This window comes from Notechis scutatus, chromosome 8 (assembly GCF_049901735.1).
Source record: "Notechis scutatus isolate UNSWTSFEM ecotype Mainland chromosome 8, rNotScu1.2, whole genome shotgun sequence".
In the NCBI taxonomy this organism is placed as follows: Eukaryota; Metazoa; Chordata; class Lepidosauria; order Squamata; family Elapidae; genus Notechis; species Notechis scutatus.
Window position 1 is genome coordinate 14,412,818 of NC_142016.1, and position 24,734 is coordinate 14,437,551.

Consider the following 24,734-nt stretch of genomic DNA (forward strand, 5'->3'; position numbering starts at 1 on the left):
GGGAGTACAGCTAGTCCTAGACTTACAACTGTTCATTTATTTTTTAAAAAATAAATTTTATTAAGTTTCCAAATTTTAAAAACAAAATAAAACTTTATACATTGTTATCAACATCAAGACATCTTTCGCATCTCCTCACATTTTTTGTTCTCCTTTTTTTCCCCTTATATCTACGTGTATTATATGAAATTGCTAGGCCCCTGATATATGCTTTAGTCGTATCCCATAGGTTTGGCATTGATGTTTGTTGTTTTTTGTTTTCCTTCAGAAAGAACTCCAATTCTTTTTCCATCATCTTAACACATTCTTTTTCTTTTAGGATCTCCTTGTTTAGCATCCATCTTCTGGATTTTTTCAATCCTTTCCAAATTATTTTAATGGGATTATGGTCCGCCCATGTGTTAGATTCAATTTCTATTTCTTTTATATTACGTTCCATTTCCCCATTTGTCCATAACATATCCAATCTTGACCATGATGTGTGTGGTGCTGAATAGTAAGTAGACTGTTTTTTGTCTGGATTTCTTTCTCTCCATATATCTTTTAATCCTAATTCTTTTGCCATTTGATAGAATACTTTTGGTAATGTTTTCCTTTTCCTTTTTTCCCTAGATTTCCATTATTGTAATCTTTTCCTAAATTTGCTATTGCATTGAAATCACCTAGCAGGCATATGTTCTCATATTCCCGTTCTACTAATTTTCTGTATAGTTTGGTATAAAAATTTTCTTGTTTCTCGTTCAGCGCATATATCACTGTCAATAACATTTTCTTATAATTTATATAAACGTCTAACATCAAAATCCTACCCTCCTCGTCTGCATATACCTGTTTTGCTTGTAAATGTTGCCTAATGTATATTGCTATCTCCCTCTTTTTTTGTTGGGCTAGAGATACGTATAAATCTCCTAACATACAACTGCTTCTAACATACAACTGTTCAGTTAGTGAGTGTTCAAAGTTACAACAATACTAAAAAAGTGACTTATGACCAGTTTTCAGACTCTATGACCATTGTAGCATCCTCATGATCACATGATTGAAATTTGGATGCTTGGCAACTGGCATCTTTTTACAACGGTTGTGGGATCCCAGAAAGGCTCCCGTTTTGCAACCTTCTGACCAGCAAAATCAAAGGGGAAGCAGAGTCACTTAATGACCGTGTTACTGACTTAAACCACTGCAGTGGTTCATTTAAGAACTGTGGCAACAAAGTTTGCAAAATGGGGCAAATTCACTTAACTGTCTTGATTAACAATGGAAATGTTGGACTCATTTGTGGTCGTAAGTCAAGAACTACCTGCATAACCATTAAAAATATTTCCTGAAGATGGCGCTTCAAAGACTAACAGGGATATTGTGGGCCTGTAGCTGCATTAAGGTTTATTTTAATCAGCATTTGATCAAAGCAAGTACACAAAGGCATGGTCATTTTTACAGGCTTCAGGACTGATGGAAGCAACTTGAATTTATTTTGAGATTGTTTGGATATAAATCCATTGAATGCATTTCAGCACGTTGAATGCATTTGTGTCATTGAATGAATGAGTCCATGCATTTGTAAATAATAGCAATAGCACTTAGACTTATATACCGCTTCACAATGCTTTACAGCCCTGTCTAAGAAGTATACATAGTCAGCCTATTGCCCCCAACAATCTGGGTCCTCATTTTACCCACCTCGGAAGGATGGAAGGCTGAGCCAACCTTGAGCCTGGTGAGATTCGAACTGCCAAATTGCAGGCAGCTGGCAGGCAGCAGAAGTAGCCTGCAGTACTGCAGTCTAACCATTGCGCCACCATGGCTCAAATGAAGTCCTCTTCTTATCTGCAGCCCACCTATTTCCAAACTTTCTTCAAACTTAACTGCTTGATAGGTTGGACTGGCTGAAACATTTTGCTTACCCTTTTGCTTTGATTCTCGTGACGGTAGGCGTTTCCCCTCTGGCCCAGTCTTTCTCTTGGCTGGTCTCAGACTGTTCAGAAAAACTATGGACGCTACTTCTCCCCGACCTCTCTCCTTCTTGCGTGGATGATTTTCTGATAAGAAAAATATGCATTCTATATACATCCATCCATATCTGTCACTTCCAAACCAGAGGACCCAGGAGAGTTTTCATGCACATGGCTAGATTGATAAGGTCTGGCTCAAATGTCAGTCTCATCTCATTAAGTTCTTTGAGGCAATCTTGCATTTGGGATATAACTATACTGGAATAAACATCCCACCATACAATAAAGTTTGAACGCTGTAGACTTTACACCAATGGTTAACCCTTTCTTCACCCCGGGCCCCTTTTAAATGTGGCCACAGACCATGGCCATGGATCCACAAGACTTAACTCAAGATTTAAATCATAACATTTCTTCAAGCCTTTGAGGATCCTCTATGGTGACATCGTGGCCCACCCAGTGATCTGCAGGGTTGAGAACCATTGCTTTGCACCATTTCAATTTACCCAGCTAGACTTGTATTGTACACTCCCCACCAAATGCCAGAGAAGCACAGAGAAGGGCAGTGCTGCAAACAAAACAAAACAAAAAACCCAGCTCAAACTTTACAAATCAAATTTACAGACACGAGAGAATAAAAGCCAGTAAAATGGTGAAAATCTTTTGCAGTAGTCAGACAAGATAACAGATAATCAGAGTTGGAAGGGACCTTGTAGGTCATCTAGTCCAACCCCCTGCTCAAGCAGGAGACCCTACACCATTTCTGACAGATAGGAGTCCAATATCTTCTTGAAAGTTTCAAGTGATGGCACTCCCACAACTTCCGAAGGCAACTTCTGTTCCATTGGTTGATTGTTCTCACTGTCAGAATGTTTCTCCTTATTTCCAGGTTAAATCTCTCGTTCAGTTTTCATCCATTTTTCCTTGTCTGGCCTACAGGCGCTTTAGAAAATAGCTTGACCCCTTCCTCCCTGTGGTAGCCCCTCAAATATTGGAAGACTGCTATCATGTCTCCCCTGGTCCTTCCCTTTACTGGACTAGCCAAGCCAAGTTCCTGCAACCATTCTTCATATGTTTTAGGCTCCAGTCCCCTAATCATCCTGGTTGCTCTTCTCTGTACATTTTTCTACAGTCTCAATGTCTTTTTTTAATTTTTAGACCAAATAAAAGCTTAATAAAACATGGCTGACAGTAAAAGAGATCTTAGGATGCACTCTACAGCTTCACCTGGACTGCGGAGAATCTTCTTGCAAATCTGTAAATTGTGCTGAAATGTCAGGTTTTTTGGGTTTGGGAGCACTGCTACCAGGTGAGGGTTTTTCTCCACCAAGGCGATCTTGTAACAAACCCTCTCGGGTGCGACTGGATTCAGAATAAGGGCAGCCAATTAACCTACATCAAAAGCAAAACAATGTTTCCATTGCAAAAAATATGCTGATTATTTTAAAAACAGAAGTCTACCTTAAATAAACAAGCTAGTATATAACACATCAACATTGCAAGAGCAAAATAAAGATAGGGTTACTAGGCAAATGGAGCTTGGGAAGGGAATCGAATTGTTTTCTAAATGAGAAATTCTATAGAGAGAAGGGCATTTCAGATCTAGTGAGAAAAAAAAGAAAACAAGTGCTCTTTAGGAAGGCCGAGAATCTGGCAGAGCTGGGAGCAACATTAAATAAAAGCAAAATCTTGCATGGAATAGAGCATCAAAAGGTCTAGCTAGAGGCAGCCTGCACAAAGAGTTAAGAGAAGAACGATTTAACAAATGACTTTGAATAAATTTAGAAGGAAAGAGCAGGAGAATAAAAAGAGTAGGTTCTGGCTTTCTCTTTTTCATAGCCATCAGCAAAGTTTTTCATGCTGAAAATAATAGGATTCAATTTTCTCAAGGTGGATCTCTATCATTTATAGAATCATTTATGACATCAGATTTCTACTGGACCTTTTTTTAAAAATCGCTACACCCCACCAGTGGTGGGATTTTTACTACTGGCTCTGTGGGCGTGGCTTGGTGGGCATGGTGTGGCTTGGTGGGCATGGCAGGGGAAGGATATTGTAAAATCTCCATTCCCTCCCCACTCCTGGGGGAAGGATACTGCAAAATCCCATTCCCTTCCCACCCCATTAACCTGCTTTCCCACTCCATTCTCCTGTGTAGGGCAACAAAAGAAGATCCAGCCAATCAGCTGGGACTCAATGGGAGGCAGAGAATAGATGGGGGCGGGGCCAGTCAGAGGTGGTATTTTCCGGTTCTCCAAACTACTCAAAATGTCCGCTACCGGTTGTCCAGAACTGGTCAGAACCTGCTTAATACCACCTCTGACACACATCTTGGTGTGCTCTACACACACACACACACACACACACACACACACACACCATACACAACCAAGATCTGGAATATACATTCCGCCCTTATTATTCCGATATTATTACTATCATCAGAGAAGAATCTGTGACACACAACTCCTTCTCCAAAGCAAGGAGCAATTCTCTATTAAATTTGGCTAGATGGGGAAAGCAAGGAAAAATATGGGATATTGTTTTGAGCCATTCCAGCTTTTCTCCCACCTCTTGGAATAACCGTGAGAAGATTGGCGTGGGACTTGTTAAATTTTTAGAGCTAGCAAATCATCACGCGAATCGCCCTAAGAGGTAGACAGATGTTGATATTGCTTTTCTATCATGCTAATCATTGGCCTGGCAGTCAAGGGAAGCCAAATACAAAGCACAAGAGGGAGCTGCAACACAACTCTTGAGAACTGAGATCCCACATTGGTATTTACAGTTGACTGAAGCGGTGTGCTGTTTTAAATACAGGGGATACACTTCTCTGGAAACCTGCCCTGAAACTCTCAGGAAATACATACTTGTAATGAGTTCCGTATCTGGGTCCCCTGACATGACCCAGTCCCTGGCAACCAGGAGTAGGGCATGCTTGTCCTGCTGGCATTGATGCTGCATTGGAAGTCCCTGGAAAAACAAAGCCAGTTTTGGAGTAAACCTTGCTTTTGTCTTTTTTAAAAATTACAAGATCCAGGGGAGTGGGGTGGGAGCAGTGGTGGATTAAAAAAAAAATTACTAACGGTTCTGTGGACATGGCTTAGTGGGCGTGGGCATGGCTTGGTGGGCGTGGCAGGGGAAGGATACTGCAAAAACCCCATTCCCTCCCCATCCCACTAACCTGCTTTCCAGCTCTGTCCTCCTGTGCAGGGCAATCAAAGAAGACCCAGCCAATCAGCTGGGACTCAATGGGAGGCGGAGAATAGATGGGGGGCGGGGCCAGTCAGAGGTGGTATTTGCCAGTTCTCTGAACTACTCAAAATTTCTGCTACCGATTCTCCAGAACCGGTCAGAACCTGCTGAATACCACCTCTGGGTGGGAGGGAAGGAAAAAAAAATCCTTCATGTTATTTCTCCTCTTACCTGGTGGGAGTTGCAAGGCATGTCCAGTTTTGGCACACCAGCCTATGGGATGAATATCTGGACTGTCGGCATCAACCCAAAAATCAAAGGCATGATCCCAACCATCGAAGTGTATCTTAATAAAGCAGATTAAAAAGAGATCATAGATAAAAGTTTGTTTATACAGGAAAATACAATGTGCAATCATTTCTTTAGTCACAGTTGGAAGTTACAATGGCACTGAAAAAAGTAAATGTATGATTGTTTTTTCCACACTTATGACCGTTTCAGCATCCCCATGGTCAGGTGATCAAAATTCAAGACACTTGGCAACTGACTCATATTTATGACAGTTGCGGTGTCCTGGGGTCATCTTTTGTGACCTTCTGACTGACAAAGTCAATGGGGAAGCCAGATTCACTTAACAAACATGTTACTAACTTAACAACTGCAGTGATTCACTTAACAACTGGGGCAAGAAAGGTTGTAAAATGAGGGAAAGCTCATTTAACAATTGTCTCGCATAGTAGCAGAAAAGTTGGGCTCAACTGTTGTTGTAAGCCGAGGATTATCTGTAACTTGCATTTATACTCAATGATTCTTTTGGAATTGGACTTACCCCAATTTTCTGGCAGCTGAATAAAGAGAAGAACCCAACTACTGATTAATGCAGGAAGATTCCTATTATACTGTAGGTCCATCTAACTCAGTATTGTCTCTGCTGGCTCCAGACCAGTCTACCTGGAGCGTCCATCCATAGCTGACTTTGACAATCAATAAATGAATAATAATAATAATAATAATAGTGAAAGAATAAAGTAGCTCTTTAGATTACTAGATTTAGCCTTTAGATTGCTACAGTTCCACACCTCCAGATTCCTTCCTATTTACAACATAGGAACATCAGAGATGTCAGTGTAACTGAAGGAATGGTAGAAAGGTGTTTTTTTCCTGGCACCGAACCTCATGGCATAGAAATCGCCAGGCATGAAAAACCAGATCCTCATGTGAAGAGTTCAATTAACTACTTTATTGCTCAATGCCTATTTCACAGGAATCTTCCCAGACTGGCAATTTGCACCTGGGCCAGACTAGATAAGGTTCAACGGCATTCAAGGGGTGGGGTTGAATCTTGCCTTTATGTGCCTGCGTAATTATTCCAGACTAATTCCCTGCTTGTTTACTCCCCCCACTCTCGGCTCAGCAACAGAAATAAACCCAACTTTAAGTTCCTTGGAGAAAGCAAATTCTACTTTCTTTTCCAGCTCTCAGCCCACCCCAAAAATAAAATAAATAAGGCTGACTGGCTTTGGCTTTGCAGTTCACCTTCACCTGAAGAATGAAAGTAAAAGCAGGTTTCACTTTCCAAATATTAGGAGATTTTTATGAGGTTCGTGGCTGCTATTTGAATGGGACACATACCTTGAGACGATGGTCATCCTTTTCAGTTATGGTTGCCACTCTAATTAGCATGGGGTTTCTTTTGTCTACCGCTTCTAGTTTCATGTTTGTCTGAAATCCATGAGCTGGGCGCTATAAAATAAATTATATATGGAGTCAGAGACAACTAAGAATGATTCCTATATCATTTAAAGGGCATATTTGAAAAATTCATTACATCATAACCTGGCATTAATGGGACAAGGCGGGAGCAATGCTCCACCTCTCCATCACACATTTCAAGAAAAGATTGAAAATGTCTTATTTTCTGCTTTAATTTAACTGCAATTTGCTGTTAAATGCAACTGGGCCAATTTGTGAATATGGCCATTCAATTCTGATTTTTTTTTGTATGTCACAACAAATTAGCTTGCTCAATTGCAGAAACCAGTGCTTCCAACTTTCTCTTCTGGCGTGTGGGTTACATTAGTAACAGGCACTTAAGGTCAAGATTGCCACCTAATTTAGCTAGACATTTTCTAATGAGATAGGGAAATTGATAACAATGATGACAATCATAATCAAAATAAATGTGCTTCGACCGTGGTTATTTAGGAGATAGCATAAAAACGCAATTACATCATTCAGTGATACGGTTCATTCAATGTAAAAACAAAACAAAAAACAGAAAAACTCTCGACCAACCAGTTTAAATGCTCTTGCTGGTGCTGCCTGAGAACCAGTTTCTTCCAGATATTTCTCCCATGAGAAGGTTTTGAAATCTTTGTATTCTGTAAAGAGATTTCAGATGGTCATCAGTTTACACCTTCTCTTGCAAGACTAATTCATTTTTAGATGGCTGCGATAAGAACTGGGCTTCTGAGATCACATGCCTACATTATATGTGGCTTGGGTTAGCTTAGCTCAGGGCTGTCAAACGTAAGGCCCGCGGGCTTGATCTGGCCCACAGGTTGCTTAGATCTGGCCTGTGGACCCGCCCTGGAAACAGCGAAGGACCGGCTCACGGTGCCTCTGCCAGCGAAAACGGAGCTTGGGAGGCCACGCAGGGCCCTCCTGGACTCTGTTTTCGGCCACAATGGCCTCCCACAGCCCTCTGCCAGTGAAAACGGAGCTTATGAGGGCTGCATTTGGCCCTTCCGGGCTCTGTTTTCACTGGCAGTGGGATGGAGGAGGCCATCACAGCCGAAAACAGAGCCTCAATGAGTGATGTTGAACTGGCCACACCACCCTAGCCATGCCCACCCATTCCGCCCCCCCAAGGTCAAACACAACCCTCAATGAAATCAAGTTTGACACCCCTGGCTTAGCTGAATTGTGGCTGTAGAGCAGAACAACTTTAGCAATAAAATAACGACGTAAAAACACATTCGTTATGTGATTGTTCATTTGTTTTTAATTAGTGTAAGCTTCCACTTTGCAACTACACAAACGAATCTTGCGTTCAAATGTACTTTCTCCCTTCCTATGCTTTCCCATGTCTCTCTTTTTCTGGCAAACCATTCGCTTGTCACTGCATCTGCAACAGAGACTGATGGTTCATATTTCCTCCTAAATCAGAATTACAACTAAGGCTATAAATTATGGTTTGTCGGGAGAGAAATAGAGTGCGGGGGAAAAAAGAGAGTAAGAGGAGAAAATAAGAACACAAATCAATTCCAATTCCGGTGTGGAGAGGCCATCTTAGTGTTGCATATGAAGCTGTTGGTTTCTGAAATACATCAGAGCAATAACAGAAGTAGCATCACAAATGCTAAGAAGTTGACAAGGAATTTCCACCACTATCTTTCTACAAAGAGCTGGATTTAAAGAATGTCTTAAATAGGTATTCTCTATACCAAACAGTGCAACTAGGGATGTTTTTAACAGATCTTTTAGAATGCAATTACATTTAAAACTTCCAAGTGAATTCCCTTTCAAGTTATTCTATGCTTATCATGGCAGGTGGGATGGGGGTCTTTCTGGGAGGATGAGCAAAGAGTATGGAGAGTATATGCCAACAGCATATAATCAAGCAAGGTCACCCAAGATGTGAAGGGCATTCACCCCGCTGCCCAATTAAAGCACTTAAAATCAGACAGCAATGTTGTAAGATGCTGGTGGTAGATAATCATTTTAGTGATAACTGAGAGCTAGTTTGGAACCTGGTTAAGGAACCAGGCTAGAAAAGGGTAGACCGTGAGTTCAAATCCCACCTTAGTTATAAAAGCCAGCTGGATCATCTTGGGCCAGTCATTCTCTCTCAGCCTAACCTACCTCGCAAGGTTGTCGTGGTGAGAACAAAATAGGAGGAGGAAGGAGTATTAAGTATGTTCGCTGCTTTGAGTTATTTGTAAAAAATAATAAAAGGTGGGATATAAATAAAAATAAATATAATGGCAAAAGCATCTATCATTTCTTACTGTATTGGAGAAAACAATTGTAAATCATCTTGCATTTTAGTAAGAAAAACACACAGATAAACAGGATTAAAGCAATTGACAATATAGGGACAGATGATGGGACATGGTAGCACCCCCAACACGTTACTAAGGAAGAGTGGAGAAATCCCAGAGCAACTATATTAAAGCTTTTGGGACTAGATGTTGATGTTGCCATGCAGGCACACGACACCCTACCCTTCTCTTCCATGGAAGCTGCAAATAGATAAGAGATAAGAGACAGACGACAAATACATTTTGTAAATAAATAGCAAATTAAAGCAACAATGGGGTGGCATGGTGGCTCAGCAGTTAAGATGCTGGGCTTGTCAGTTGAAACCCGGCAGTCCAGGTTTGAGACCCGAGTGCCATGTGTCAGCGTGAGCTCCCGCCCTCACTCCAGCTCCTGCCAACCTAGCTGTTTGGAAGCATGCAAATGCGAGTTGATAAATAGGTACTACTTCGGCGGGAAGGTACTCCGTGATGACAAGCAGCCACGTGATCATGGAAATGTCTTCAGACAGTGCTGGCTCAATGGCCCTGAAACGGAGATGAGCACCATGCCTTAAAGTCGGCAACGACTAGCGGTCAAATCCAGAGAAACTCCTTTATCATTTTTTTTTAATCGTAGGAACATGAAATGTAAGATTCGATGGGAGTTGGATGGCTTTTAAACTGTATCAACCAAGCAAACAAGCAACCAATAAATCAGCATCAAAATGGAAACGTTCAATACAGTGAAAGATGAAATGAATCAATGGAATATTGACTCTTAGACATCAGCAAATTGAAATGGACTGGAATCGGCCACTTTCCATTAAAATAATCATTTATTACTCAGGGCATGAAAAAAAAGAAGAAGAAGGGTATCTCAAGGGCACAATTTGGATACAGTATTCTTAGTGCTTCTATAATATCTCACAGACTTCACTGTAGTGAATCTTTCATCCAATTATTATCCATGTTTATGCTTCACCCACTGAAGCAGAAGAAGAGTTTGTTGATAGGTTCTATAATCAAGTTCAATCTGAAATTGACTGAACATGCAAGATATTTATTTGATTTTTATCCTGCATTTAGGTAACTCAAGGAGCCGAATGTACACAATACTTCTCCCTCCTCCTATTTTCCTTATAACAACAACCCTGTTATGATATGTTGCTTGTGGTTGGAGACTGGAATACTAAACTGAGAAAAGTAAGGAGAAAAATATATTTGGAGTATGTGCCTGGGAAACAGAAATAAAATAGGAGAATTTACCCGTTTCTGCCAATAATTTATTCATTAACATTTCAAACAAAAACAATACAGAGAATAAAATTGACAATATTGTTACAAGGAGGTGGAAAAAATTAACAAAGATACAGTCAGAAGCTGACTGTGGAACAGTCACACTCTGCTCATTTGCAAATTCTAAGTCAACTTAAAGTGGAAGAAAGCTAGTTTCCACAATATGATCTGGAGTTAACGTTTTCAAGGAAAACATCAGGAAGTACTTTTATAGAAAACCACAGGAACTCACTGAGTGGAAACCAGAACAAATGTGGCATGAAATCAAATAATAAGAGATCAAGAAACAGAAAAAAAGCAGAGTCAGAACCAACAACAAGAAAAAGAAATACCTTAGGAAGGAACTGAAAGATTTCAAAGAACTGTTAGAAGAGACCAGAAGAGTATAATGACATTTGTAAAGATATGAAAGATGGAAACAAACATGGAAAATCAAGAAACATATTCCAAAAGATTTCTGAACTCAGAAGGAAGTTTCAAGCTTGAAGCTGCCAATGGAGTGATAGTATCTGACTGAAAGAAGATCAAAGATGGAAAATGCATACCAAAATTCTATACAATGAAATAGCAGCATCTATGAAACTGCAGAAGGTATTCCTTATTTACAAGAGCCTGTATTAGTAGTTTAACCTAATTCTTCAGACATGTCTGATTCTTGGTGACTTTATTTATATCCTTTAATTTATAGGAAGTGTTCTCCATGCTACCCTGAAGCACAGCTTCTTTCAGTTATTGGATGTTCATCTTTGTGTCAGTTTTGATGGTATCAAGCCAGTTTGCTCGCCCTTCTTCTTGATCCACTAACCATTCCTACCACCATTCTAGTATTCTCGTCTTCCTAGAAGATGAAGTGAAATTAGCACTCCAGTCATTACCAAGCCAGATGACTACAGGAATTGCTGGAATATCTACAGAAATATGGCAAGCAACAAAGTAAGAATCAATTAAGGTTCTAACCCTGTGTTGGCGAACCTATGCCAAACATGTTGGAAGTGGCATGCAGAGCCAATTCCCCAGGCAGGTGAGAGGTTGCCTGGAAGAGATCCACTGTGCATGCGTGCGCCACCACCCGACAGCTGATTGTCGGGAAATCTGGCGGGCATGCGCAGGGAGTGGAGGGGTTGCGTGGGAGACGTTTGTGCATGCGCAGGGAAGCGCTGCATGCAAGATAGCGCATGCATGCACCGACGCGCTGCGCGTGAGGGGGAATCGCATACGCATGCACAGACGCACTGCGTGTGATGGGGAATTGCGAATGCATGCACAGAGGGAGTGGGGGAGCCAGCACGCATTGCCTCTGGGTGCTGGCATGCGAGCCAAGCGAGCGTGCAATTATCGGCACAGGAGCCAATCTGAACAACTTAATGGAAGAAGTCAGTCTTTCTCTTTTATTAATGTCCTGCTCTTTTGAAGAAAATATTCTGGTCCTGCATTCTCCTTGTATAAACACTTTTGTTAATCAATTTCTGCTGAAACTCCCAGACAATTTATATGAGCCATATTTTATCTAGCACTTCAAAGATTCAGGATTTGGTTGGGACACATAGTTTCTAAAAATAGCTGTAGAACACGCACTACAAATAAGTAGGACTTCCTCAGTGTAAGCAGAGTGACTTGAGATAAGTCTCATAACATAATTCTGTTGCAGCTGATAAATTCCTTGCAGATACTTTCATAGTGAATGAAAATGATGTGCTTTTAACCTACCGGCTGGTGTTGTTAAAAGTGTTCCAGTTTCTTGGCAGTAACCAACAGGTCGAATATATGGACTGCTTGCATCACACCTGCACCAAAGGTATATAGAGGATGAAATACAGTTATGCAAACTTTGCCTAATGTTTCTATACAGAACATTTATATCAAGGATACAATAGGGAAGGTCAATGGCATCTCTTTTGTAGCCTTCAAGATCCGTAATCAGTAATGCAGAGTTAGAGTGATTTTTTTTTTTTGTATTTATAAAATATAGGGAGCTTTAACAGGCTCTAAAATTCAATTTCCAGAAAGTTAAACTATTGTCCCAAACATCTGTTAAACACATTTGAGCCAATTTAAGTTGTATATGGTACTCTCTGAGCTTGGTGCTTTTCTTGCAGCAAATCAATGTACAGTTGATGCAACCTCGTTTGGTAATGAAATGTCTGCCAGAAAAGCACCAAGCTCAGAGAGCACCAAGGACCTCACAGTTCAACTGAGCTATAAATATTATCTTCTATCAGTAAGTTGTATATTCCTGTATTATCTAATACATGGTAAGCTAAATAGTTTGAATTTATATTTCTACATTATACCAAACTAAAATTTAATTTTAATTCTTTATTCATTACAATTTGTAGACAAGCTACGTGGTCCAAAATATAGTTATCTGGATGGAACGCTGCACATACTTCATCATGGGCTTACAATAAGAACCAACTGGTGAATAAAGCTGGATGCAACTGAATGCAGAGCAGGCTCCAGAGGTTTCCCTATCTCAAAATGATTTTATACCGACATTACAAATTCTTGTTCTTACCAGTAATCATAGCTTTCATCCCAATTGTCAAAATGAACTAGCAGTCGATTATCCAACATGTCAGCAATGGTTGCCACACACATCAGGGAAGGATTCTTTTTGTCTACTGCCTCTAACTTCATGCCCACCCGAAAACCAGAAGGTGTGACTGGCTATTGTATAGGAGACAACAGAGAGGAAAAAATCCATTGCCGTTAGATGTATTTAAGTCTGCATTGAGTTGAAGAAAATTTGATCTTCTTGCTGGATTCACGTAAGATTCTAAATCAAAATAGGACATGTTTGATTTTGACTTAATAGGCTGTGAGATTTGTGTTTTCTTTAAGAAATCATAATTTGAACTATTGGTTTAATGAGATGTGCGACCTTGATCATAAGTCTTCCTGAAGCTGTGAAACTCTGAATGCAAAATTAAAAATATCTTTTTAATTCGCTGAAATCTAAAGGATTGGCTCAGGTGGTATATGAGTGAACAAATGTGGCTACTTGACAGAGTAGAATCCAAAGAGTCAAAATACCTGAAAACACCAGATGTGCAACTAGAAAAAAGATACTCAGATGAGCAGCAGAAACATGAATCAAGCTCAAATACTGAACGAATGCTGGAGGTTCTGCGAACAGAGTTAACACAGGAGATAAAAAGCAAGCTACTCTGTGACAGCTGTGCTTGACTAATTTACTCCTCTGCTCAGATAAATACAAACCAATAAACTCTAAATTCTAAATAAACAAATACAGGCAATAAACTCTGAATTCTAAATATAACGTTAGAGAGAATAGTTCCTATTTTATTTTGCTTCCTTCTGTCAGCCGTTTTGTTTCAATTCTTAGCCAAAGGCACCTTGATACCTGTTTTAGAAAGGACCCGAAAGAGAGAAACTAGAAACTGCTGTTGCTACTCACTGTGCTTAGGATCTTGAAAAGATTCTTGGGGGCAGCCTGAGATTTGCTGGTCTTCAAATACGAAGCCCAGTTAAATTCCCCATCTTTGTAACCTAGACAAAGAAAGGAAAAAAATATTTTTATAATAACAAAAAAAAAAGCCCATGGTGTACCACAGCCTGCGTTCTCAAATATTAGAAACAGTATGGGAAGCATTTTAAATTTGCAGGATAGCTGTGTTTGGGGAACAATGAGGGTCTCTAGGCTTTTATAAATATTTTTCCTTTTCCTTTTCTTGTGTTTTAAATATGGTTGTGCAATTGTGAGTCATTAATCTGAAAATTTGGAACTCTCTATGAAACAAAATAGGTGCTGAATTCATTTGTTACATTATGTATTGCTGAAAGAATTTCCAATTATTTAACATTTCTAATGTTCAACTTTAATGAGAAAATATGCATTACTTCTTAAATAACAGTGTGAATACATGCAAGCTTTACTTCCCATTAGATTCTCCAATATATAGTCCTCGAAACAAAACAAAAGGTCCTAATCGTTTATTTTCATGATAGCAAAAATCCAGCTGAGTGACTTTGGGCCAGTCCCTCCCTCTCAACCCTAGGAGCAGGCAATGGGAAACAATTCCCCCAAATCTTGCCAAGAAAACTGCAGGGACTAGTTCAGGCAATGGCCAGCGCTCAACACTGATTCGAATACCCACACATAAACACAGTAGAAAAATGTTGTTGATCTTTCACGAAAAATCTATATTTTGTGGCTATTATGCAAAGAAGGTGTCAGGATCAATCTCACTTCTTTTAGTTTCTTTTTAACCAATTCAGTGATTTAACATGAGATCAGTCTCTTGATTAAAGATATAACTTGATTCAAGCATTATTAGTTTAAACAAGTTCCCCAGAAACAAGCCTTGGTCAGATTGTAGTTCAAAAACAGCAGGGCTTCCAGTTTGTTGAAAATGGGAATACACTGTTCTTTGGGGGGGTGTTAATAACAATAACACGCCCACTCCCTTCATCACAACATGGAGAAGGATTTAAAGTCTCTAAAAATAGTTGCACCTCAAGATGATCAACCTAGAAATAACTGTTTCTCCTGAAAGATTTCACTTACAAGAGGTTCTGTAGTCCAAATAGGGAGATTAAGCAAATAAGATTCAGTCCAAAGTCCCACCTCTGATTAGAATGTATAGATAGATAGATAGATAGATAGATAGATAGATAGACAGATAGACAGATATAAATAGATAAATAGAGATAAATAGAGACAGAAATAGATGATATAGTTAGAGATAGATAGGTATAGTTGAGTTTTAGTTTACTTTATTGTCATTGCACCTCATACAATGGAATTAAATACCATCTTCAGTGTACATTGTGACTATGAAAATAAACACAAACACACATCCTTCACATTCTATACATTGAATTGAAAACCCCTGATATTGCATTAATATTGCACTATACAGTAGAATTCAATAGAGTTACTGCCCTGGGATAGAAGCTATTTGTCCTTGGTTTTATTATCCTGTACCATCTGCCAGATGGTAATAGTTCACAAAAAGGGTGCCCAGGATGAGATATAGATACCAGTAGATAGATAAACATACATACATACATACATACATACATACATACATACATATATATATATATAGAGAGAGAGAGAGAGACAGAGAGAGAGAGAGACAGAGAGAGATGCACACACACATATATACCTTTAGGAGGGAGCAGCTTGTGACCTGTTTTTTCACACCAGCCAAGAGGATGGATGTCTGTTGAATCAGCATTAACCCAGAAGTCGTAAAACTCTGAATAACCATCAAAATGTAATCGCATTCGATACCCCTGCACCTACAACCAACCACAAAGGCAAGAATGTTACCACTTTTGCAAAACACACAAAAAGGCCTGCATTAAAAAATTCTGCTCCTGTTTCATTTTCAACATGATTATCTTTTAACAGTGGATGCATTAACTGTATTAATTTATTGGTGGCGCTCACTTCACAAGACACTGCTTTTGCACCCTTTACTTAGTAGAACTCAAGCATCTATAATGAAAGTAACACTAGAGTGGAGTTTCTGCTTGGCACAAGCCTTTATTAAAAAAAACCACAAGAACTGTATAAAAAGACAATTAAAGATGTTCAGATTGTTGGTGTTATCTGTCAATAACTTTCAGGCTACCAATACTTTTTTTTTCTAGTGTGAACAATATTCAGTTCATTTACCAACATATATCAACATTGCCAATGTAGTATATTAAAATGTTTTTTAAAAAGCTTTCCTTAGTTAGTAGGCATTTCATTAACTTCAGCCAGAATTAATTAACTGATCATTGACATGCTTTTCATCTGTCTTCCAGTTGTTTTCTTTGTTATTTTAAAAAAGTCAGACCAGTACCTCAGCAACAGAAAGAACACAAAATAAAGATGGATGTTCAGGGTCCAGTCCTTCAAGCTTCATTCCAACTTTAAATCCATTTTTGTTTTGTGGAAAGGACTGAGACTGCGGCAGAAAGAAATAAAATATTATTGTAGACTTAACGAATTCCTTGTTGTCAGTTCCATTTGCAGAAAATATATTTAAAAAATGAAGCAGGAGCAAGTGTATAGTATTTGTTTTCTATAATTAAGGTTAATTGACTTTTTTAAAAAAATGTTTTCTTGCTTTTTATGTGGGAGTAAGCTGCTTATAGAACTGAAGGACTATTAAAGTTTAATCATCAATTAGTGCAGTGTTTGAATTGACAAGACTTGTGCTTCTAGTCTAAAATGATACCTTAATACCAACCCATGGAGCGTTCATTTTTTAACAGGTAAACACAGATTGCTGTTATGATACAGTTGGTCCTTGACTTACAACCACCATTGAGCCCAACGTTTCTGTTGCTAAGCAAGATAGTTGTTAAATCAATTTTGCCCCCATTTCATGACCTTCCTTGCCACAATTCTTAAGTGAATCACTGCAGCTCTTACTGTAAGTTAGTACACGTGTCAACTCCTAAAATATTTCTATGGCCTTTTTAGAGTTGCCAACAGAAAGGTAGGGGGGAAAGGGGGGTTGAAAGAGCAGTGCGGCAGCTTGGAAATCAAAACTGCATTCCATAAATAGTTTTCAAAGATAGTAACTAGGTGACTGAAGTTTCTGCCATGCAAAATTCTAACTGGAGAGCCTGATTGATGACTCTGGGCTATGGATGTGTCCCATTGGAGAATATGAATTATAATACAACCAGGGGGTGGGGTGGGGGGGAAACCAGGGTCAAAGGTGACAATGAATGATGTGCCTCAGAGTCAGCCACACCCAGGCAGTGCCGGCATGTTTACTCCTAATAAATCTTCTTTAAGTTTTGGAAGTTTGGCTCAAGACTCATGATTTAATTGGGGTTAACTGCCGGAATCCTGACAATACGGTTGTTAAGTGAATCTCCATTGACTTTGCTTGTCAGAAGGTCGCAAAAGGGGGATCACATGATCTTGGGACACAACAACGGTCATAAATGCGAACCAGTTGCCTGAAGAAGAAGAAAAATGAAACGTTGGCCTTAGTTTTGTTGCTTAGAAAGATTTGGTGTTATAGGAACGGCTATTTTTATATTAATGTGTAAAAGCAAAAAAATTGAGGTTGGAGTGTGTTTCTCTTGTACTGTGCTAGGAAGAGTTGGAAGTCAATGCCCCCTTTTCTTTCTTTTTCTCTTTCCCCTTGTATCTCAAACCCTCTTCACCCTGCTCCCTTTCCCTCCCTTAATTTCCTATTTTCTTTTCTTCTTTGTATTTTATATAATAAAATAAAAATGATAAATTATAAATGTGAACCAGTTACCAATCATCCAAATTTTGATCATGTGACTACAAGGATGCTGCAATGGTAGTAAGTGTGAAAAAGGGTCATAAGTCACTTTTTTCAGTACTGTGGTTAACTCCAAATGGTCCCTAAATGAATAAGGTTCTAAGCCGAGGACTACCTGGTGATGGGACTCATCTCCGGGGGGGTTGAGTCTGCCTATTGGGATGAGGTGGACCGGTTGCTTTCGTGATGTGGAGACAATAACTTGGTCCTCAACACCAATAAGACCAAGGAGCTTATAGTGGACTATGGAAGGAACAGGTCAGACATCCAGCCCTTGCTTATAAATGGAGACCGAGGGGAGCAAGTGGCCAGTTTTAAGTTTCTGGGTGTTACCATAAAAGAGGACCTGAGCTGGGGTGCTCACATTGCAGCCCTGGTCAAAAGGGCCCAGCAGAGATTATACTACCCGAGACTTCTCAGAAAACAACAACTGAATGAAAAACTGCTAGTAATCTTCTACCGCTGCACCATAGAAAGTATTTCAACTTACTGCACCCGTGTATAGTTTGCCAATTGCACAGGGGCAGATAGGACAGCACTCTGGAGGGTTAACATCATTGCCAGAGTATCATTGGTTGCCCTCTCCCCTCTTTGGAAGAGCTTTATTAGCTCCCGCTGCCTGAAGAAAGTTCAAAACATTCTCAAAGATCCATCTCATCCTGGGAACCCTTTTTTTGAACTATTACCATCTGGCAGACGGTACAGGATAATAAAAACAAGAACAAAAAGGCTGAAAAACATCTTCTATCCCAGGGCAGTAGCTCTTTTGACTTCTGCTGTATAGTGCAGTGCGGTGTCGGGGGTTTTCAGTTCAATGTGTGGAGGGTGAAGGATGTGTGTTTGTGTTTACTTTCATGGTCATGGTCATGATGTGCACTGAAGATGGTGTCTGATTTCGTTGTATGAGGTGCAATGACAATAAACTAAACTAAATCTGTACTTGGAAACTACTACACTCTGGAGATGGAAATAAACCTAAGAAGTTAAACAGAACAGGGGAAATGGAGGCAAATTGCTATAATGCTTAATTTGACTCATATACACTTGGATACCCTAACTATGGCTTCATATCCTAAATTTTAGTTAATGTACACCATGATTTGAAATAGTGTCTGAACTGAACTTCTGAATCTGACCTGGAGAAGCATCAGAACAAGAGACAATATTATTCTGAAATTTGGACGCAGGTAAATAATAAAACTCTGCTGACAGCTGACTTTTTAAAATCTTGCTCATTCATTCATTCAACCAATCAATCAATTTATAGGCTGCCCATCTCATTATCAGGTTACAATGCCATAAAATAGCAATGTAAGCTAATTAGAAAGATAAAAATATTTTTGAAAATCCCTCTAAGAAGCTGAGCTTTACATACAAAAACTGGCAGTGAAACATGGTTCAAATCAAGCACCTTCCCAATGCTGCATTTTGTCTTATCTCCATTTTATGTGAAGAAATTGCAATAATTTAGCATGGATGGGAAGGACGCTATGTTCACATTTGCTATGATTTGGTTTTGTGCATATTGTTAGATATGGCAATTGGCTTCTACTTGTGCCCTCACTTGTAATGATTACTTTTTAATAAGATAATCTACAACATGCTAAAAGTCAAGGACCAATTAATGTCAGCCCTATGCTAATTATCAAAGCTGAAACACTAGCTTTACACAGTTGCTGGCTGAGATATGATACTGGTGTCAAGCAATTTCATAGACACAAATTAAAACAGGGGTTGTGGGTAAAATTAAATGTGAAGATTAAACTGCTTACAATGGTTCACATATTAGCCCTTTAACAAGCAAGATGCACAATAAAGCACACACAGACATACCGGCTTGCACTGAATCCCTTTCCAGGCAAAAACTGAGGTTTGTCTTGTTCCTTCCTTCTAATGCCCAGCATTTCTTCCCAACAAAAAACGTGACTCCAGTTGCAACTTCTCTCTACCGAACTCAAAGTAAATGCAGTGCAAAGATTTAATAACTCTTGATGGTTCAAGCACTCATAAGGAGTGCCGGGATGTGTGTCCCTGCTTGGATGTCATGAGAAAACTAGTATCTCTCTTCTACAGGCAGTTATGCAAGACAAGGAGAATGAAGAAGGAGGTGAAGGAATACTCATCTCCACATCAGCAAACCGAAATAGTAGGAGTAGGAGTAGGAGTAGGAGTAGGAGTAGGAGTAGGAGTAGAAGAAGAAGAAGAAGAAGAAGAAGAAGAAGAAGAAGAAGAAGAAGAAGAAGAAGAAGAAGAAGAAGAAGAAGAAGAAGAAGAAGAAGAAGAAGAAGAAGGGTGTTTGTGGACTCCGTAGATTTCTTAGAATTATGATGGACCCAGGCTTGTCCCTCTGCAGCATTGAAGACGTCACCTTGGTCTTATTGCTTCCAATAAAAAAGCTCTTTAAGGGAGCAGATGTGTAAGATTTCAATACCCTTAACACATTCCATCTCATTACAGGATCTGGTTCTTTAGTTTTCCACCCACAAAAAATTCTGGTTCTAGGGCAATGCAAAGACATTCACATGCAGGTAATGTTCTCACCCAACCGGGTTCCCAAAGAACAAACACAGACAAAAGGAGCAACCCCCCCACCTTTTAAGGTTTAATAATGAATTCTGTTCTGAAGGCTGCTTTCCACTAATTAGCTCAGACAAGGAAGAGTCTTGCCAAGTTGTTTGTCAAGGCTGCCAAAAATCCAGAGATAAGAACTAATTTGCAAGATTCTCCAAACACGAACTAAGATGTCCCCCAGTTGAGCTTAAGAGCTTCTTTGCTGTTTGCAAAGAACGCTTTTCCAAACCTTGCTTTTATCCTCTTGAAGGAGGGGCCATTACCTTGCAGCCTTACTCCCGAGTTGCCTGTGCTGCTGTAATTGTTCTTTCCTCTGAGTAATCCTTCTTGCACATGCACTTGGCACAGGCTCCTCAGGAACCTCCACATCACTGCTGCCAGCCCCCACAATCTCTGAAGGCAGCAGTCCACTCCCTGATGGTCCTGGCCCTTCATCAGAGTCCTCGCTCTCCTCAGCCATCTGCACCTGCTGCCAGCTAACCACAACAGGTGGTCATGACATGACCCTGGGATGCTGCCACCATCATAAATACACGGTAGTTGTCTAGCAGGCAAATTTTGATCACATGATAATGGGGATGCTGCAATGGTTTTAAGTGTAAAAACAGTCATACGTCACATTTTTCAGTGTTATTGTAACTTTGAACAGTCACTAAGTGAATGGTTGTAAGTTGAGGACTACCTGTATTCAATATTCATCCACAAAAAAAAAAAAACACCTAGGAGATTGCAAACCTCTTTGAAAAGTTTCAAGGGAGCAGCTGGCATTCGTTCTTCTTCTAAGTATGTCATCCAGTTCCAAACGTTCTTCTTTGCAGGAATAGCTGAGAAATCAGAGATAGAGTGAAAAGAAAAAAAAATGCTTTTCTGGAAGACAAGAGTATGGAACCACAAAGGTTCATGGAGAGAATAACATGGGACAAGCGATATAACACTTGTCATAATGTACTTATGCAATTGTGTGCAACATTGGAATGAAAATATACAGAACAGTTAGAGCTTGCATTGTGATATAACAACGTATTTTGCCATTTTGGCATTATCATCTTTAAAAGTGAACACCCATGTATTGAACAGAGGGTTATATATATTTCATTCTATTCATCATGTGAAAATCTGATTGGATAGACTTAACCTTCTCATCACAATAGATGGATAGGAGATTTTTAAAAAATTACAGTTCTAATGCCATGACCATCCCTTCTTTTTAGTGGGTTCATGAATCTTCTCATTTATCACATTTACAACACAAACTCGTACTATATATTTACTCAGAATTAAATTATTTGGAATGGAACTTACAAGTAAGTAGGAATATCATACTATACCTACAATTTATATATTGTTACACTGACCATTGCATCACCCCACTCAAAAACCAAAATATTAGAAATTTTAGTTGTCTTTCTCTGTCAACAAATCACAACCTTCCTTCTGCAAGATTTAACTTGGACAACTATTGTAAACTTCAGCAATAGTTTGCAGAAGCCAGCTGATAGTCTCTTCAATCAGGTTTGGTTTTTTTTTTCCTGGTATTTCAAACTTTACACTTGTGTTTTATTGAGACCATAAATAAATAATTTTGGCAATTTGTAGGGAAGGGGGCATAAGACTGCAGATATACAGTAGTTTACAGTTCACAGAAGAGACCATGTCCAGATGACCGTAAGGGAAACGTTCTAATATTGTGGCCCTTCTAATATAGGTAGTTCTAGACTTATGACCACACTTGAATCCAACATTTCCATTGTTAAGCAAGATAGTTGTTAAGTGAGTTTTGCCCCACTTTAGAACCTTTCGTGCCACAGTTGTTAAGTGAATCACTGCAGTTATTAACATGGTTGTTAAGTGAATCTGGCTTCCCTATTGACTTTGCTTGTCAGAAGGTCACAAAAGGGGATCACATGACCTAGCAGGACATAGCAAGAGTCGTAAATATATACCAGTTGCCAACGTGTCTGAATTTTGATCACATGACCATAGGGATGCTGCAATATGCAATGGTCATAAATGTGAAAAATGGTCATAAGTCACTTTTTTCAATGTCGTAACTTTGAATGGCCACTAAATGAATGGCTGTACGTCAAGGATTACAAGTAGTACATTTTGTGGACGATAAAGATAAGTGTAAAATTGATGGAATGTTTTTTGTAACATTAGTACTCTGGGTATTATTACAGAGGTTGCCAAAGTACTGAATTTATAGCAGCGTTTTGCCATGAAACAGTTAAAAATCAATTTTGCACCCTTACCTTGCTTCGCTGATTTTGCACTCTTGCGGTTTTTTGGATTCAATTTATTCTTTTCCTAGATAATACAAACCAGATGAAAATACACCTGCCATTTTTCATGTATCGTTGAACGTCATTTTCACTGTTTTGCAATGTTTATTTTTTTGCTTAGTATTTTAAACTACCAGCAGAAATATATATAAATTAAACAAATAAACTAAACACATTGAAATACATTATTTGCTATTTTACACTGTCTAATGCAATAGTATTCTCTGATTGCTAAATTTCAACATGTCAACTAATTTCTAATTTCCAGTAGTGAAATAGTGGCATGAGTTACTTTTCAAAATCTGATTCTGCAATAATTTTGTTTTCTGATAAAAGAGCAAAGAAGCAAGATTTGCAATCATCTTTTTTCCCTTTTGTTCTAATATCAAATCACAATGTTATCAGATTTATATGTATACAATGTGTCCAATAATCTTTTTTCCCCCTTTTATTTAATGTAAAAACACAATGTTAACAGATTTATATGTGTACAATGTGTATATTTTGGTTTGGTTTGGTTTGACTGAATATATAATATTTCTAAAATATTACTTACATGTAAAAGGATTATTAAATTTACGTGGTAAATTTTTATCACTACAAGTTTTGTTATAGCCTTCTGGCTACTCTTTCAATTAAAGAAATCACATTTAATTACCTCCTCCTCATCTGCATTTTCTTCTTCTTCTTCAGAATCTAAAAGCAGCTTCCTTTTCCTTCGAAGCCGCTTGGAGGGTCTATCAGTTTCACGGATCTGACTATTATTTGTCTGTTTCCCACAGTTGGTGGTATTGTCCTTAGACAGTCTATCAAAAAGATACGATTACATACACTCAGAAAATATTGTCTTTAAGATGGCATCAATGGCTAATATTTTTTAAATCTGCACCATTTTCTTCTCTACAAACCTACCAATTTAAATAATATTACAAGGCTCTACATTCTTTGGAGGTAATGTGCACAGTGGTATATATGTGGCTATATCTAATATTGCCTGCCTCACACTCTCATTCATAGGTTAGATCAGGGGTGTCAAACTCAAGGCCCGCGGGCCAGATCTGGCCTGTGGGGTACTTAGAACTGGCCTGTAGGGCTGCCCTGGAAACAGTGAAAGACTGGCCCACGGTGCCTCCGCCAAAGAAAATGGAGCTCGCAAGGGCCGTGCGCAACCCTCCCAAGCTCTATTTTCGCTGGCAGAGGGTTGCAGGAGGCCGCCACAGCCGAAAACAGAGCTTGGAAGCCCATTTTTGCTGGGAGAGCACTTAAGCCACCACAGGCGCCCCAGACACAAGTGACATCGAGCTAGCCATATCCACCCTGGCCACACCTCCCCCCACCTTTTCGAGGTCAAACACAACCCTGATGCGGCCTCTAATGAAATCGAGTTTGACACCCCTGGGTAAGATAATCAGCATTGGTACTTCGGCATGCATTTAGGGTTGTGCTCCATTTATCCTTGTTGAATTGTTGATTCTTCCGTATTACTGCTTTTTAATTCTTTGTTTTTATATTATTGATAAGCCAACTTATTAAAGTCTTCTGAACTGATCCAGCATAGACACTAAGGCATGTGGATAGTAAGCCACAAGAAATGGTTTAATATAGAGCATTAATTCAACTGCTTAACAAACAGTTGTCATTCTTAGTTCTACATTCCAATCTGATTTTTAAGACTGTATTGTCTGCTTAGGAAAGAATGGGTATTCTCCATTTGGAAAGAACACGCTACATTTACCCTAACCTAACTAGAAAACTTAAACAAAGCAACAATGAACTGATATTATCAGTCTGACTTAACATGATATATGAATGTAGTTAATTTGTTCCATATTAATTCCCCCTACTCAGAAATGTATGGATTTTATGGACACGAAAACCACAGACAATGATGTCACTTGAAGGGTTGGCCCAGAGTTGCACTAATGAGATGGGTGATCGTATAAGTGGGAATAAATAAACATATACATACATTGTGTAACTGCACACAGAATGTATGATATAATAGCCTACAACGGGGGAAATCCAGGAGGGGCACTGCAAAGTTAAAAAAAGAATTGCATTTTGTATTAACACCATAAGAGTTAGGTACTCCTTTTTCTGTTTCCCTCTGAAACTATAATTACCAATGTACATCTTCAATTTTTAATT

General features: G+C 39.1%; 1 protein-coding gene across 4 annotated transcripts in view; it reads right to left on the reverse strand.

Moving 5' to 3' along the window:
• Positions 1-24,734, reverse strand: part of LOC113417636 (lethal(3)malignant brain tumor-like protein 4) — a 57,341-nt gene that overhangs the window by 18,989 nt on the left and 13,618 nt on the right. For all 4 annotated transcript variants that reach the window (XM_087970732.1, XM_026676131.2, XM_087970733.1 and 1 more), the window contains exons 3-16: positions 23,245-23,392; positions 22,557-22,611; positions 21,040-21,128; positions 16,285-16,389; positions 15,598-15,733; positions 13,884-13,975; positions 12,981-13,132; positions 12,173-12,249; positions 7,443-7,528; positions 6,780-6,890; positions 5,379-5,493; positions 4,823-4,925; positions 3,180-3,344; positions 1,905-2,039 (exon numbers count right to left, since the gene is read on the reverse strand). In XM_087970732.1, coding sequence (XP_087826858.1) covers positions 1,905-2,039; positions 3,180-3,344; positions 4,823-4,925; positions 5,379-5,493; positions 6,780-6,890; positions 7,443-7,528; positions 12,173-12,249; positions 12,981-13,132; positions 13,884-13,975; positions 15,598-15,733; positions 16,285-16,389; positions 21,040-21,128; positions 22,557-22,611; positions 23,245-23,392 — 1,569 coding nt within the window. The remainder of the gene's footprint in view (positions 1-1,904; positions 2,040-3,179; positions 3,345-4,822; positions 4,926-5,378; positions 5,494-6,779; positions 6,891-7,442; positions 7,529-12,172; positions 12,250-12,980; positions 13,133-13,883; positions 13,976-15,597; positions 15,734-16,284; positions 16,390-21,039; positions 21,129-22,556; positions 22,612-23,244; positions 23,393-24,734) is intronic.